The following is a 15,853-nucleotide window of genomic DNA, read 5'->3' as shown; positions in this document are numbered from 1 at the left end:
CTTTTCTTAATATTGCAATTTATTGGAATTTATGACTATATTTTATTTTTAGAAAATATTTGTACGTAATTTTATATTTCCTCTATTTAGGAGTTTTAATCAATACGCATCAATTTAAGCAAGTTTGGGTCGGTAACAAATTGTTAAAAACATTTTTTTTTTCATTTTTTGCACTATAAAATACGACGTTTCTCTTCATTTATTAGAAGAATAATCTACAAATAATGCAGATTATACATTATAATTGGAAAATCTCTAAAATAGCATAATTTAGGCACTTAAATTTAGTAACTGTGATAAAAATCATCTAAAATTTGAACAAATACATGCTGTAGATTTCACAACTTGACCGATTTAGAGATTATTTCAGTAGAAAAAGCAAAACAAAATTTTCAAAACTTTTAGATTTTAAACCGATTTCAAGTAAAAAATTTTACTTCCTATCAGGAACTTAAATGTTTATTAAAGAAACCTTTATCGAGATATTAAAAATGATATTAATTTTTTTAAAGCATTCAATGAAAATTTTGAAATTTTATTCATTTTTATAACTGCACTTTTTCAATTCAGCTCATTCTGAAACCTAAATTTTAATTTAGTCCATAGCAATTTAAACCTTTTGCAACGCATAAATGCCCTCAATACAGAAGCTTTGAATCAGATTTATTTTAATTACAGACACCAATTCTTCTTTTTTCGAATTTCTTATCTGTTTGAGTTGGGTCTTTTAGGCAAAATTTACTACTTTTTAATGAAAAAAAATTTTTTACATTGATCTTATTTTTGTTTTTTCAACTTTCAGCTGCCCTTTCAAAATTCGTGTACTTTAGTAGTTTTCAAACTACGCCCACGTTGATTGCGTCCTCACTTGTCACTCGTCACAGACACTGATAAAAAAAAAATGTTTGTATGTATTACTATGTGTCTGTGCTAATCATTCGGCGTCAAGTCCATCTCGGTTGTCACGTTCAAGGTTCTCCAAACCTCAAGAGCGAGAGAGACGAAAAGAAATGGTTTTGAGCGAAGACGACGAGAAAAACCGAGAGAGACGTACGGGTGTGGAGATAAAAATAAAAAGGGAGCATTGAAAGGGTCTGTCTGTGTATCCGGCCGTTGTCACGTTGCGCGAAAAGACCCACGCCGCGCTCATATTCAGTTTCGTCCTCGCTTTTGCACGCCCTAGAAAAAGATTTCATTATTGAAAAGGGCGCGCGGCAAGGACCAAGGACGAGGTCGAAGCGCAGTTGGCGCTCGCAAATTAACAAGCGAGGGCGCGAAAATAAAAATAAAAAAAAAGAAGAAGCTGCCAGTCTCATTTTCGCACTAGTTTATTCGGACCGAGACAGAAACAATTGGCAAAGGGCAAGTTCAAAACCGCGAGACGCGCTCTTCGGCTGACGGCCGTGCCGACCATAAAGAACGAACCATTTCGCGAACTCTCGAATAAAATGATCTCATCGCGTCCAATTTCGCTTCGACCGCGGTCACATTTTCGCGCCACGTGCTGCGGATGATCTCAAGACAAGGGCGGTGATAAAAATCTATTTTACGTTCGCCGCGCATTACGAATTCTCGTTTTATCTTCCCTCGGCCGGGCAAAGTCTTGTAAAAAATCGAAAACTCATTTTATAACCCTTTGGCCAACTTTATACTGTTAGACAATAATAATAAATTAATTTCTTATTTCCTTCAGTTTGGAAATTTTCATCATTTTTAATGTTTTTATTTTGTAGAAAAATGTCGACCTAATTGTAAGCGAAATAATTTAATAATTTTTACCGGTTTATCCAAAAAAATATTTGAAACCAAAACCTTAAATAACACTTTTTTGATCTAACCTTGATTTAATTTTTCCATTGTCAATAAATTTCAAAATCAAATCTGCTAAAAATAACTATTTTTCCAATTTTCAGGCAAAAATTTTCAGAAATTTAAAATTATTTAAGGAAAATAAAGTTATGAAATTATGCCATAAATTTTAGTTGGAAGAATAGAAATGTTGAAATTGATAACTGCAAATTATTAAATGAATTCATTTCTTTGATAAACTTTTCAGCCATTATTATTTTACGGAATATTAAGTAATGAACAGGTTCATTACTTAAAAGTGGATTAATTAAATTAATGAATTTTTAATTATTCCTAATTGTTTTATTTCATCAATTTGAATAAATGTTTATTTTTCCATTCTTTACAAAATAACCAAGTGAATTTACATTTTTTTTTATCATCTCTCCACACAATAATTAGTTTCCACGCCAACAATTTTAAATAATGAGACCGAAATAAATTTGGCTTGGCCTCTAATTCCGAGACCATCACCAAAACGTCTCTCTCTCTCTCTCCTTCCATTGTTTTACGAACGCACGCGTTCCGCCACCCTGTGAGTGTGCGTGTGAGAATAATTAGCGCGGAATTATGCATGCATCGGTGTGCAAGATCAGAGAGTAGAAATGCATTGGCCAACTTCCTGCGTCCCCCAAAATTTAACCAAACAATATTTAAACAAAGCGCAGTGAGCAAAAGTATAATTATTGCTGCTCAATATATAAACAATCGACACAATTAAGCTGCTTTGGATAAATTGTTCGCTTGGACTATTCTGAGAACTTGTCAGCAGACGATCGCACCACCACATGCTTTGACATTTATTATCTTATAATGGAGATGACGCAAATTCAATTTAATTTACACTATTATAGAGAGAAAGAGATCGTCGCGCCTCTCTCGCGCATATGCGCGCTTGATTTTCGTCTGGTGACGTCCATATTTTTAGAAGCTGCGATTATTTTCTCAGAGTATATGCATGAATAAAAAATGAAGTAGAGGAGCAAAATAAACACCCTGTGTGCGTGCGGCTGCTTTCATTTTGGCCGCAGCCCAACTATTCGAGAGATGAACTCATTAGCATGCTTGAGGTCGATTATTTTACTTGGACGCATTCCCTTATTTACTCTCTCTCGCTACTCGAGATAAGCCAAGATCACTTTTTAATTGATCAATTCAATGAAATTAATTGCTGCTCCGTGCTGGCCAGCACGGCCTTATTTCTGATAAAAAATATACCAGCAGTGTTAAATAATTGCGTCATTAAAGTGTGGTTTTTCCTTAAAAAAGTTATGATGCACAATCTTCAAAAGATTGTTTATCAAAAGCACAGTTGTGTTATTTAATGGAATGGATTTCCTTGTTGATTTTTTTTTCAAATTTGCAATTATACACGTAAAAAAAGTTTTTTTAATTAATAAATTAATAGGATTTAACAATAATATCAAGATAATTATTATTTCATCAAAATAACAAAATTTCACAGATTTCAAACTGTAATGAGTACCAAACTTTTGTCACACGCACGTGATTTTTTTTCTCATCTAATTCTCATCTAAAACGTCAAAACCTTTCACTCATTGCTATATTTTTCGGATTTGTTTTAATAAATTATTGTCATGAATTTTATTTATTTATTTATTCTCCATTCATGGTACATACAACGCAAAAAAAGTACACTGTAATTATTATAAGTTATTATAAACATAAATTTTAAGTATAATAATAAATTACTTTCCAGGGATTGCAATTTTTTTAAATTTTTAAATGATATTTAAACCTGTTGAAAAAAATTTAATTTGCTTTAATTTTAAGATTTTTTCTCTTTTTTAATTATTTTAATTATAATATGCAATTTTTTTTGTAAATTTTGCTTGTGTAATCAGGCATTTTATTATTTTAAATATTTTCATTTTGATTTAACTGTATAGTTCTAATCAACATTTATTGTCAACCCACCATTTAGTATCACTCGTAAAATTAAAAGCCTGTTATTATCTTTGATCGACTGGTTGTTGCTCTCCTTGGGCCGGTCATTTTTATTCTTTTCTTTTTCGGCGGCGCGATTCCTTCCTTCCTTTGGGAGGTATTTTATATACACGTAACTAGGGTATGTCGCAGTTTGCTTGTGTATATATTTATTTTTGAGTTGTGCAGCCGGCGCCTCTTTTTCGCTCGGTCCACGAGGCTTCTGGCACGTCCTCGTGTTTTCTTTTGCCTCGACGACGCGCCCAGAAAAAGAAACAATGTTTTTTCACAGCACCCCCTGGCCGGTGTATATAAATTTGCGTGCAGTTTTCCTTTTCTACGCCTCGTCTCGCGAGAAACAATACAAAAAAAAAGTAAAGAAAGCGCGCGTCAATCGAGCCGAGCGATTAAATTTAGCACCGATGAGAATAAACAACAGGGCGCTGAACACGCGGCCGCACTTAAAAGTTTTAAAATTATTTATCGCTAAAAACACTCAACAACCGAAGAAAGACTTTTTTTAATTTACTTTCGATTTTTTTTTAATTTTCCGAAAAATTTGGATTTCTTTTTTATAAATGATTGCTTCTGTTTGAAAGAAAAAAAAATGATGCAATATCGCTAAAAAACAACTCATTTTTTTTTATCTTGCGATAATATAAAAGTCGGATTTTCCTGCTTGCAACATTTTTTACATGTGATAAGTAAACTTGAGCTTCCTCGTACTCAATTACTTTTCTAATCACGGCATGAGTAGGTGATAAAAACCTGCTGACGCATATTTTTTATTTTTTAAATTAAGAAAATGACTTTTTGATGAGATTTTAAATTTTAAAACCAAAGGTTCATAATCATGAGTCATTTTTTGATTTTGCGGGCAAACATTGCTAAATTGTTGGTCGCACGTGTTGCTGTCCAGCACGGTCTTGCTGCGTGACAAATTTCCGCTTTTCCGTGTGACTCACGCCGACCAGCTGAAAAACGGAAAAACTGTATATTTTCCACCGGCTGCTCCTATTTCCTGTGTGAGTGAACTCCTGATTCAAAACCTTGATAATTTTTTTAGGTGAAGGGCTTGGGAAATTTTTATATTAATTAAAAAGTGAATTTCTTTATAAAATCCCTTGGAAAATTTATTTCTCAATAATTTTCAAGTGCGGTGTTTTCCCCACGAAAACATTTCAGAGATAAGCGTTGGCCAAAATCCGACAAGTTGATTCCGAGAGTACATAAATTACTTAACCAGCTGGGCTTATTTGTTGAGAAAACACAAACTCCGTCAACACCCCAACGACAACAATGATAAAAACACATAATACCAAGAAGGGCATCAGCAAGTTGGATTTACATACTTAACAATGGTGGTGTGATTTGTCCAAAGAATATACATAATACGTTTTAGAAAAATAAACACACATTAGAAACAATACATATTATAAATTTAAATGTTTTATTTTGGTGTCCGTGAATCGAAATTAGTTCGCCTTGTTATTGGAATAACAGACGAAAAAGGCGAAAACAAAGCGCGAAAAACACACCGGCCTGCTGCGAACACTCGACACCGTCGCTTCTAATCAGTTGACAGAGACACCCTCTCCGCAGCCTCCAATTTCACATATTGCTGCGTGACCCACTTTGACACGGGGCGGTCTCCGTATTAATTTTATATATCGTTTTGTGTGGCTCGACCTTTTTCCCTCTCTTTTGCACTTATTAATGGGCAAGTATTAGTTGATTTGTTTTGAGTGAAAAGTGCACGCGTCACCCGCACCGATAAGGCCCTCGACTCGAAAAAGGGCGCCGGGACCACGGTCAAAGTGTCGGTCCGCGCGACACGGTTATGTGGCTTCACAGGTCACGCCGGCCTCGAGTACACTTACAAATATTGATGCAAACGAGACACGTCAAAGTTGTTATCTGGGAAAATATTTTAGATTAATATAAATAGCGGTTGTTGTTGTATATCTTCAGACAAATCACACCATATTTCTGGAAGATTATCTCGATGATTAATAATTATAAATAACCGTTTGAGACAACACCAGAATTGTCTAGAAAAAGTGAGATAATTGAATTGCACGGACTTTTTTATCTGAAATTTCAACCATTTCATTCAAAGTGAAATATGTTAAAAATTAAAAATATATTAATATTAAAAACTATTTGCGTTGGTATTGTTCTTAAATTTTCAAATTCACATCGACTTTGCACCTTCAAAGAAAAGGATAGAGAAAAGGAGGAGTTTATAACTCTTTGTATTTTGATTTTATTTCATGAAGTAACTCTGGTTCCAAATTTTTTAAATTTAAAACTAATTAATTTAATATGTCTCGTTTTTAATACATTGTTTGCTTAGAATTAAAATTTACCATTGTTATTCTTGCATTTTGGCTAGAATAAAAATTTTAGCGACGTAATACATTTAAATTTTAAATATAAAATAAAATCTAATCTAATTTAATATCGTGGCTTATTTGTCCAAATTATTTTGCAAATTTGATTCAACATATTACTGAAATTAAATTAATTATATTAATTATTTACCATAAGATCGAAGCACATTTTGAAATAGAGAAACCTACTGATTTTATTTTGCTTGGCTTGAATTAGATGATTATTAACTTGTTACAATGATATTTTCTTTGATTTTAATGGAGTCAGTTTTGAGTAAGCAAAATTGAATTAGAAAATTCCCAGAAGAAACAATTTTATATAATTTTCAAAAATTCAGTTTGCCCATTGTTTGTCGTAAACTTTTCTTATGTTATTTCATTTGAAAGGACATGAATATAATGCACATAAAAATTACAATGAAAATTAATCGGTTTCCGTTTTCAAAAATCCCCTCTGCAACAATAGCAACAACAAGATTTAAGAAAAAAACTTGTACTTATTTATTTTAATAATTTAATTTAATAATATTTCAACTTTTAATGTCGCTTATCTCTTATCTCTGCGGGGAGACTTGGAATACAACTGCACAATTAATTAATTAATTATTACAAACCATGGGTAATGAAAAGAAAAAAGATTAGGAAAATTCTGCCGTCATACGCAATTAGTAATCACTTTTTTGCTCTAGTTTCGAAACGCTTTTCCCATTTTAAGCGGATATCCCTTGTAGACAACATAAAATATAAACCGGTAACCACACCACACTAATTACTGCGTTATTTGAAATGTATATTATATGCTTTTAAAATAAATGTACAGCAAGCAGAGTGCAAATCCGCAATTTCACGAGTTACTCTAGCGTGTCATTTGTGACCCGGGCTGGATTTGCATGGGCGCGGGCGGATCAGCGTAGGAAATTATCTATATTTTCGGCCTTTGTGTTAACGTCCGATTCGCGCATTTCAAGTGTATGTCATTAAATATATTATATGGGCTCTCGTACATGGAAACACGTTCTGATGTATTCACCGCCCATGCGAGTGATTTAGGCGTTTTGTTACAAAGGATGGGCAGCATAAATAATAATGCCTGGGTGAAAAGGATGGCCCTGACTGACTACGGGTGCACCATAGTTATATCCGAACAAAAGGCACTCTCGCGTACTGCGGCACTGTTGCCAGGCGCTTCAAAAGTCGCACTCGCTTGATAACGCTAACAAATTTTGCAAACTAATTATTAAAGTTCGTGATGTTTGAATTCATAATCGACTTTCCTCGATGGGATTGCATTGTTTTCAGTAGTTTATTGGAGAAAAAACACCATGCCACCCAAATTAATTGCAAAAAATAATTTTTTTTTCAGCAATAGTTTTCGATTTATTTGTCAATTTTCAATATTTTTCTGTAAAATTTGCTTTTTCTATTTCCAAATAATTTCCAGATCAAGAATTACGGGCGCATTCCACAAGACGACAAATTTAGACTTAATTTAGCAGGGTAATTTTTTTATTAAACAATAAACGATTTGAAAATCAATGGAAGGAAACTGATTTTAAATTAATTTTGGATCAACTCTGAGGGAAAAATTTTATTTAAAGAATTTCACATTGTATTCAATTAATTAAGTTCAAGCAGGTATTTAAAAAAAAACGCAAGAATTCACCATTTGAGAAATCGAATAACATTGGTTCTTATGGCAGCCTTATCTGAGAATGATTGAATCTTTTCAATCCTAAGATATGTTGTACTAGATGCAAAATAAAAAATATTGGCGTTGAAAAAATCAAAATTGGTTCAGCGTGGGGCTGTAGTCAGGCGATCAAAGATTTGTTAAAGCTCAAAAAATTGGCTTCGGTTGCCTACTTTACAAATCTTTGATCGCCTAAATACAGCCCCACGCTGAACCAATTTTGATTTTTCCAACGCCCATATTTTTTATTTTGCATCTAGTACAACATTTCTTAGGATTGAAAAGATTCAATCATTCTAAGATAAGGTTGCCATAAGAACCAATGTTGTTCGATTTCTCAAATGGTCAATTAATAAAATCTGATGGAATCATTTAACAATCTGGCATTCTTATCGAATTGGCTGCTTTTTCTATTTTAAATTTATTATTAGAATTACTGCCGCAGACCGCGACCTTTTGTTTTTAATAAAAATCGAAAATGCTTGTATTTTTTACATGATTTTAATTTTATTAAACTCTGTACTTGTTTATGAGTTTTCAATAGAAGAAAAAATTGTTTTGGAAATAAATTTGATTAATGACGAGGTCAGATTCAATAATAAAAACATTAACCATCCCAAGAGTAAATTATTGCCCAACTTTTATCCCCCATGATCACTGCCTCTTTTTTATCTTCTTGTTTACAGTTTGCTCTCCATAAACCCAAACGAGTAAAGCACATAACATTCCCTTTCTGGTGCGAGCTATAAACAATATCGGCTCAGTATAAGAAATTCACGTCAATCTGAAAGATATAGTTGTTCTCGAAAAGCAATGGGAAGTGTCACAATTTCCGGCCGTCTATGGCGCAGCTGGTTTCTTAAAAAAATCTATTTGCTGGCGGTGTAATAAAATTCTCTCTATATCAAAGGAAAATCACATAAAAGGCTTCCCACTCTGATTTTCCTCGCCGTTTTTTCCTGTTTGCCTGCTCGAGGAGAGCAAAAACTGCGTGTCAAAATCGAAAATAGCATCATACATAAGAAGAACAAAGTCGCCTGATCAAAACAACAACTTGAGAGTTGCGCAACGCGGCGCTTGGACCGTTTTTGTTATTGCGCTTGGCCGATTTTCAAACTTCAAATGATCCCGAAATACTTCATAACACATTAAACGTTATCCCAGAGCAAAGGAGGGAAAATAATAAAGTGTGAAAAATGGGAAAAGAAAACGAGATCACGTCTTATCGATTTTTTTCTTCCACGCTTGAAGTTTCGTCAGGCTGAGCGTCTCTGTTTTGAAACAATGGAAAAAGATAGAGTTTGTTGTACAAAAGCGTTTTGCAACAAAGGGTGGTCAATTTCATTTGCTCGCAACAATTGTTTTACTTAATTTATCTCTCACATGGAATGAGTGTTTTTTTTTCTCTCTCTCTCCGTCGATCGCTGGTCTCGGCGCCGCGCGCGGTATCAAATGCATTATACACGGCCTGGGTGGATATTGTGGAAGTCGCACGCACGCGAACCACAAGGTCACGGTGAAGGATAAATTAAAAAAATGTAAAAGCAAGCGCACAGGAAAACAAACAACTCGCTCACACATCACCTGTTCGGGGGCTTGGCATGCAAAAATTCGCTTCCTCCCCGCCGCCGCCGCCGAGAATACAAATATATGATAATTGCGGAAATGATGGGCCCTTTCGGTCAAAATATAATCATAATTATGCAGATTGCTTTTGCTTGAAAACTGCGCAATTTGTAGTGTTTCTCATTTTAGAATTTAACAAAATCTAAAATTGGATGTAAAAACGTCTCTTTCATTTTTAAAATGACAAAAAAAAATTATGCTTTAATTTTTTAACTATTTTTTTGGTAATCCATTGTGATGCATTGTTAATTATTATAAATAATTAGAGCTCCATAAAAATTAAATATTAATATTAAAATTAATTATTTTTGACAAGTTTATTATGGGTTTTGTTGTGAACTTTTTTTATAATCTAATAAATAAACTTATTTATATATAAAATTACTATTTAATAATTTGTATTAAAAAATTTTAATGTTTAAAAAAATATAATTTATTATAATTTTAAATTTAATACATATTATTAAAAATTAAAACATTATTGCATAAATTTCAATTTTTTTAAATAAAGATCCGCTTTTACATTTGAAAATCTAAAATTCTACCATTAATTTGAAAAAATTAAGAGTTTGTTTTTTATTTTTGTATCAAATTAATTTCTTTTTATTATCCCCAGCAATTTCCAGTCGTTTTTTTTTTAATGTCACATTGCGCATATTCAGGGTTAATAATTTTCATTTATCTTGTATAATTTTATATCGTTCCTCTTTCAGCCATAACAGTGTAAGTTTCTAACACAAAAGTGCTATTTTTTTTTCAACCCGTATATTTCACTCCTCAGCATTGTTACACATTTGTAGCGTCTTCTTGTGCAGCGGCTGCGACATCCAAAAATATCCTCTTCTCTCAAGCGTGGCGTGTCTCTTTTCCAAACTGCACCCAGCGCAGTCCAAATAAATAAATAAGCCGTCCGCCCTGTTTATTATGTCTCTCGGCCCGGCTGCAGCGCAAGAAAAACAATCGAACGGGCGCACAGTTGTAATTATTTTCGACTGGAAGGCGCCATAAATTTGGACAAATGGTGATTATAGGGCTCATACGGGGCAACATAGCAGGCCAGGGGACCCGGCTCATGAGCGCAATATTTTATCTCCAGAAAAGCGAAACGAAAGCAATGCATTGCGTGATGCTGCGGCCGCCCTCGGAAATAATAATCCCGTCGAAGAAAGTTTATTTCCATCATAATTCATGTACACTCGATTTAAGAAGATCATGCTGAAAAAATAATTGTTTGTTTTGGAAATAAACTAAAAAATGTACCAAGAGAGAGCCCCAAATGTTGCAGATTTAAACATTTTAAGCTGAAATTGAGGCTGTAGCGTCAAATAAATTAAAATATTAAATGGATAAAAACGGATAAAAATCTCAAGTTGTCTGTTTGTACTTAAAAAATCTATTATTAAATTTTTGTCAAATTTTTTACTTGAAAATTGCACCAAAATTTACCTTTATTCAAGAGGAAAAATTAAATAAAAAATGCAATTCATATCAAATAATCACAATTGTTCCTCTAAACTTAGAATTTTAGCAGTAAAACAAAAACACACAAATTTTCTCAACCGTAGCTCAAATTAACCAAAATTAATATCTGTGATTGATGGGAAATTCACAAGAATGCGACATTTGAATCAGCAAGTTTTATACGAAAATCGTTAAAATTAAATTAAGGTCTGATCCATCAAAAAGACAAGAGAATAGGTACTTATGAAAATTCCAGAGGCGTCTTCGTTGATGAGGAAATCACTCATCCCGCAACGCAATAATAATTTTTATCTAAATTATAAAAAAACTCATTAGATCATAATTTAAACTCATCCTTTCTGACGCAATTCAGATGTGGAAAATAAATCAGCGATAAAATATTGAGTCGAGTAGGTTGAAAACAATTAATGCTGTTGATGACTTGAGGCACGATATTGTGTATTTTCATTTTCACCTTGCTTTCGAACGTGAAGAGAAACAATTGAAAACAGGTTGACAAGTTATAGTGTAATGAGCGCACTGCACTGTATGGTAAAAACACATTATATGCATCTAATACCATTATTGTTATCCTTCAATCCGTGCATATTACAAGAGAGATTTTTTCCTCGTTTTCTTTATTTCTCTGCGGGTTGCATATTCTCGGCGGCGCGACGATGATGATGCCGAGAGATATAATCTTGTTGTTTTTGCACAAGAAAGAAGTGCGCCGCCTCTCACGAGAGTGAAAGAGATAAAGAGGAAATAATATTTAAGAAAGAAAAGAATAATGCCGTGTGCATTTAACTTGTTTTCGCAAAATGCGATACGTGAGACTGTTTTCAAGTGGGAAAGCGATATATTTATATTTATACATTCAAGAGAGGAAAAGTGAAGTTAATTGTGCACTCATCTCTTGATGGATGCTCACCGTGTTGAGCTGCACGTAGCCTTTGATCAATAATCACTCTCATTAAGATTTTTCAATGATTAGTTTCTTTGAATTTTATTGAAATATTAAAAAATTTCCTCCTTTCCCAGTGACATTGATTCATTTTTTTTAATTGGAGCGCAATTATTACCAAAGCATGTCCTAGTTTGATGATGATAGACTGATAGAGTAATATTATGTGTTTAATTGTTTCTATGCATTTCAATTAAATTAATATAAAAAAAAATATCCTGGCTGTATATTTCCCGAACAGGAAATATATTTTAAAATAAATTAATTTTTATAAACTATAATTTAATAACCATTTTAAAAAAATATATAAATAAATAATTAAAATAATTTGTTATCCCTTTTTTCAAAATTGTGTAATTTTTATTAACACCTAAGATAACAACAAAATTTTATACTTATAAAATTGAAATAAAAAGTAAATTATCATATTAAATAAATTTATATTTGAGAAATTTATTTTCAAAATATTTTTTGAGAAAAGAAGTTTAATTTATCAGCATAGTCAAATCAATTTTTTTTCAAGAATAGGAGTCATTTATGGTAATTATTGGAAAACATGAATTGGAAATTTCAACCACAATTGTTTGAATAACATGATTCCAGCGTAAAAATATAACAATTACCTTTTTTATTTGCGAAACTTTAGTTCTAATTTTTCATCTCATTTTTTTTTTTATCAGAAAGTTTGGCCGTTTTCATGTTTTAAGTTTTATTTAGAAATGAGCAAAAATTTAAAATTACATCAATGAAGATTAAAGAGCATAAATTTTGGACTTTGAATAACACATAATTTTTTTAATATTCCTATTTTCGATATTTCTAGTAGTAAATGAGCTTCACATTTTTTATTATAAAATATTAGCTAGCGAAAAATCCCAAACCGCAGTTCCTCATTTCGCAGCTGAAGACGTCACAAAATCATCGTACGATTTTTATATTAAGTTTGTTTGAAATTCCAGCGGAAAGCATGAATGGCCCCAATGATTCAGTCCGAAAACCCATTTTTCCACATTTTTTTTTTCGAAAAAGAAATTTCGAAACGCCTACGCCGCCGCTTCCTTTTTTGATAAACCGGCGGTGATAGTGAATGAGAAGTAAAAAGAGAGTTTGCCCAATTTCCCGTGCGCCTCATTTCCTCGCTGTGTAAAAACGGCGCGCTCGAGACGAAGGCCAACTTTTTTCTCAAGGCGGCCCTGCTGCTCAAATCGAAATAAAAAAATTCCGCTTCCACCGAGATAGAGTGTCGAGGAGTGCAAGGCAAGGCACACTCGGAGGAGAGTCTTTTTCTTTTGTACGGCTTTCCAACTCTTTTTCACTTGCGCTTTGTCAGCATGCAATTTGTCCCCCATACGTGCATCAAGGGAGGAAAATCGATTCATATAAAGAAAGAAAGAAAGTCGTGCAGAAGGGCTGATATTTGTTATTATATAAATTTTTCTCTAATAGTTAAGGTCACGGTCAAGGAGAAATAATCCCACCGAGATTTGATCTCTCGGTGTAATAAATATGCTCGCTGTGTGGACGAGATGCGGGGAATTTTTTTATATAAGGAAGATGCATCTCTTACATAAACTTATTATAACAAACAAACTCTTTTTGACTCTGGATTTTATCTCTCATTCTCGTATTTCGATGTAAATTTATTGTAGAAAAATACGAGTCGGTTTTAATTATTTCGTGTTTCTTATCTTTGTTCCGCGGTGGATTTATTTAATTTGTTTTTTATCTGCAAGCCGCGTTGCCAATTTGGCCAAGTTCCATATCTTCTTTTTTACTGCTATGGAGCTTCGCGGATTTTTCAGTTGGGAACGCACACTCGGCCGAAATTGCTCTAAAATTACGCTCTCGTCGGCTTTGCTCAGTGTGGTGCGTATATTTTTGATCGCGTTATTAACACGTCTGTGGCCCGCAAAGAGACGAGTACTTATATTTCTCCGCATCTTCCCGATGAGTAAACGCGCCGGCCGAAATTAAAATAAATGCTGATGTCAAAAATAATTCGCTCGAAAAATCCCCGCTCGCTGTACAGAGCGCTCGTTGATTGCAATCCTTATATATTTTTCTGCATGCAGTGCAAAAAAGTTAATTTAACCTTGTTATTTCTAAATTTAATTTGCTCAAAAGAGTTTTGTAACCCCCTAATTTATAATTGCAGGCCACTGCAGGCCACATTATTCACTTCAGCTAAGAGATAATAATGATCCCTTTGAAATTTAATAAGTTTATTTAGTCTCTGTGTCTCTAAATCTCAAGTTAAATTTTACTATGAATAATAAGTGCGGCCCTATGATGGTAATGTCGCAATTAGATGTACCCAAATAACTACAAATTTCTTTATGCCAACGTATGATCAAATTACACTTCTGGCCCCTTAAAATTTTGACAACCTCCCTAATTCATTATATATTTTATTATAGCACATGAAATGTTTAAAAAAAAAAAAAGATAGATTCAACACAAAATTCTACAAATTTATTAACAGACAGAATTATATCAGATTAAAATTTTAAATTTATTTGATTAAAATTTAAAAGTTTTGAATAATTATCAAAATTGCTTATAAAATTTTTGAATCAAAATTTTTACTTTCTGCTGCACATAGTAATGTAGATTTTTATATTCAGATGAAGTAAAAAAGCAATCAAGTATAAATTTTTTAAGTATTGATTGCAGTTTTTTTATTTAAAATTTTTTTATACTGATATAATCTGCTAGTTATTTCAGATAAGCTCTTTTTTTCAATGGTATTTCTCATTAAAATTCATAATTTATAATCAGGAAATAATTTTACGATCCTTTTTGAAAAATTAAAAATTATTAAATTTTGTTATAGCATTAAATAATAAGAATTTGAAAGAAATAAGAGAAAATTTAATTTTGTATCACTTATTGGGACATATAAATTTGCCGGAATGTATGTTATATTTATGGGAATTGCAACTTTCCAGGGTATAAATGAAGGGTTAAAGGAAAGTTAGTATAAAAAATATCATGATGCGAAATATTGCACACTTGAATGACCATCGAGGAATCGTCCAGTTTGCGCCATCTGTGGCGGTGCTGGGAAACCTTAACGAGTTTATTTTTCGCACAGATCCATTCTCGAGGGCGCCGAATTCGAATCAGTTCGAAATCACATGCTGGTCAAATGGTAGGTCATGTCCTGAGGAGGATCGTGTTCCGAGCGCCTGCCCTTGCGCAAAGGTGAGTCGACCCCTGCGTCCCGAATGTCAGGCTGAATGACCTTTTTGCAGATGCTGTCACGGAGAGGCTCAGCCGCCCAACAAGGACGCCATCGAGCGCAAAATGCGAAGGTACACCATCTCTCGCTATGTTTACTACGTCCGGCGCTTCGAGCATACCCTGGAAAAGAACTTCCCCTCGGCCATGCACGTCTACAGGGTGTTCGTGGTCGGCATCAAGGACTTCTACGAGGACCTCAAGGAATTCCTTAGGTTGAAAAAATCTTCTGAAATCACCTTGTTTTCAAAAAACTAAATTTCTATTATTAAACTTTGTAAAATATTTTAAACTTTACTGGCAAATAATTAAATATTAATTCTAAAACATTTCAATTTTTAAATGAAATTAGTTTTTTGTTAAATAATTTTTTAATTTGTTTCTATTTTAGCATCGCCAGGTGGATTAGCAAGAGAGGCACGGATGGACTTTCTAGGAGAGAATTGGAGCTGCATTTCCAGATGCCGAAGGACATGATTCGGGTCGCCCCTGTCCTCCTGATATCTGCCCTGCCCTTTGCCAACTACGTCATCTTTCCTCTTGCTTACATCTTTCCTCGGCATCTCCTGAGCAGACACTTTTGGTCCCTCCAGCAAAGGGTGGATTTTGCTGCCATCGCTCTTCGAAAGAGACTTTACAACCAAAGACCAGTCCTTCGGTGCCTTCAGGTTTATTAAATTATTT

At 33.4% G+C, this 15,853-nt stretch overlaps 1 protein-coding gene across 1 annotated transcript in view; it reads left to right on the top strand.

The window, feature by feature from the left end:
- LOC132194566 (LETM1 domain-containing protein 1) overlaps nucleotides 1–15,853 on the top strand; it is a 33,530-nt gene that overhangs the window by 16,848 nt on the left and 829 nt on the right. The window contains exons 2-4 of the mRNA XM_059615909.1: nucleotides 15,024–15,133; nucleotides 15,184–15,384; nucleotides 15,561–15,837. Coding sequence (XP_059471892.1) covers nucleotides 15,078–15,133; nucleotides 15,184–15,384; nucleotides 15,561–15,837 — 534 coding nt within the window. The 5' untranslated portion in view covers nucleotides 15,024–15,077. The remainder of the gene's footprint in view (nucleotides 1–15,023; nucleotides 15,134–15,183; nucleotides 15,385–15,560; nucleotides 15,838–15,853) is intronic.

This window comes from Neocloeon triangulifer, unplaced genomic scaffold (genome assembly GCF_031216515.1).
Source record: "Neocloeon triangulifer isolate White Clay Creek 2 clone unplaced genomic scaffold, ASM3121651v1 ptg000008l, whole genome shotgun sequence".
NCBI lineage: Eukaryota > Metazoa > Arthropoda > Insecta > Ephemeroptera > Baetidae > Neocloeon > Neocloeon triangulifer.
Note: the sequence above shows the minus strand (reverse complement) of the source record. Positions and strands in the feature narration are given on the sequence as shown.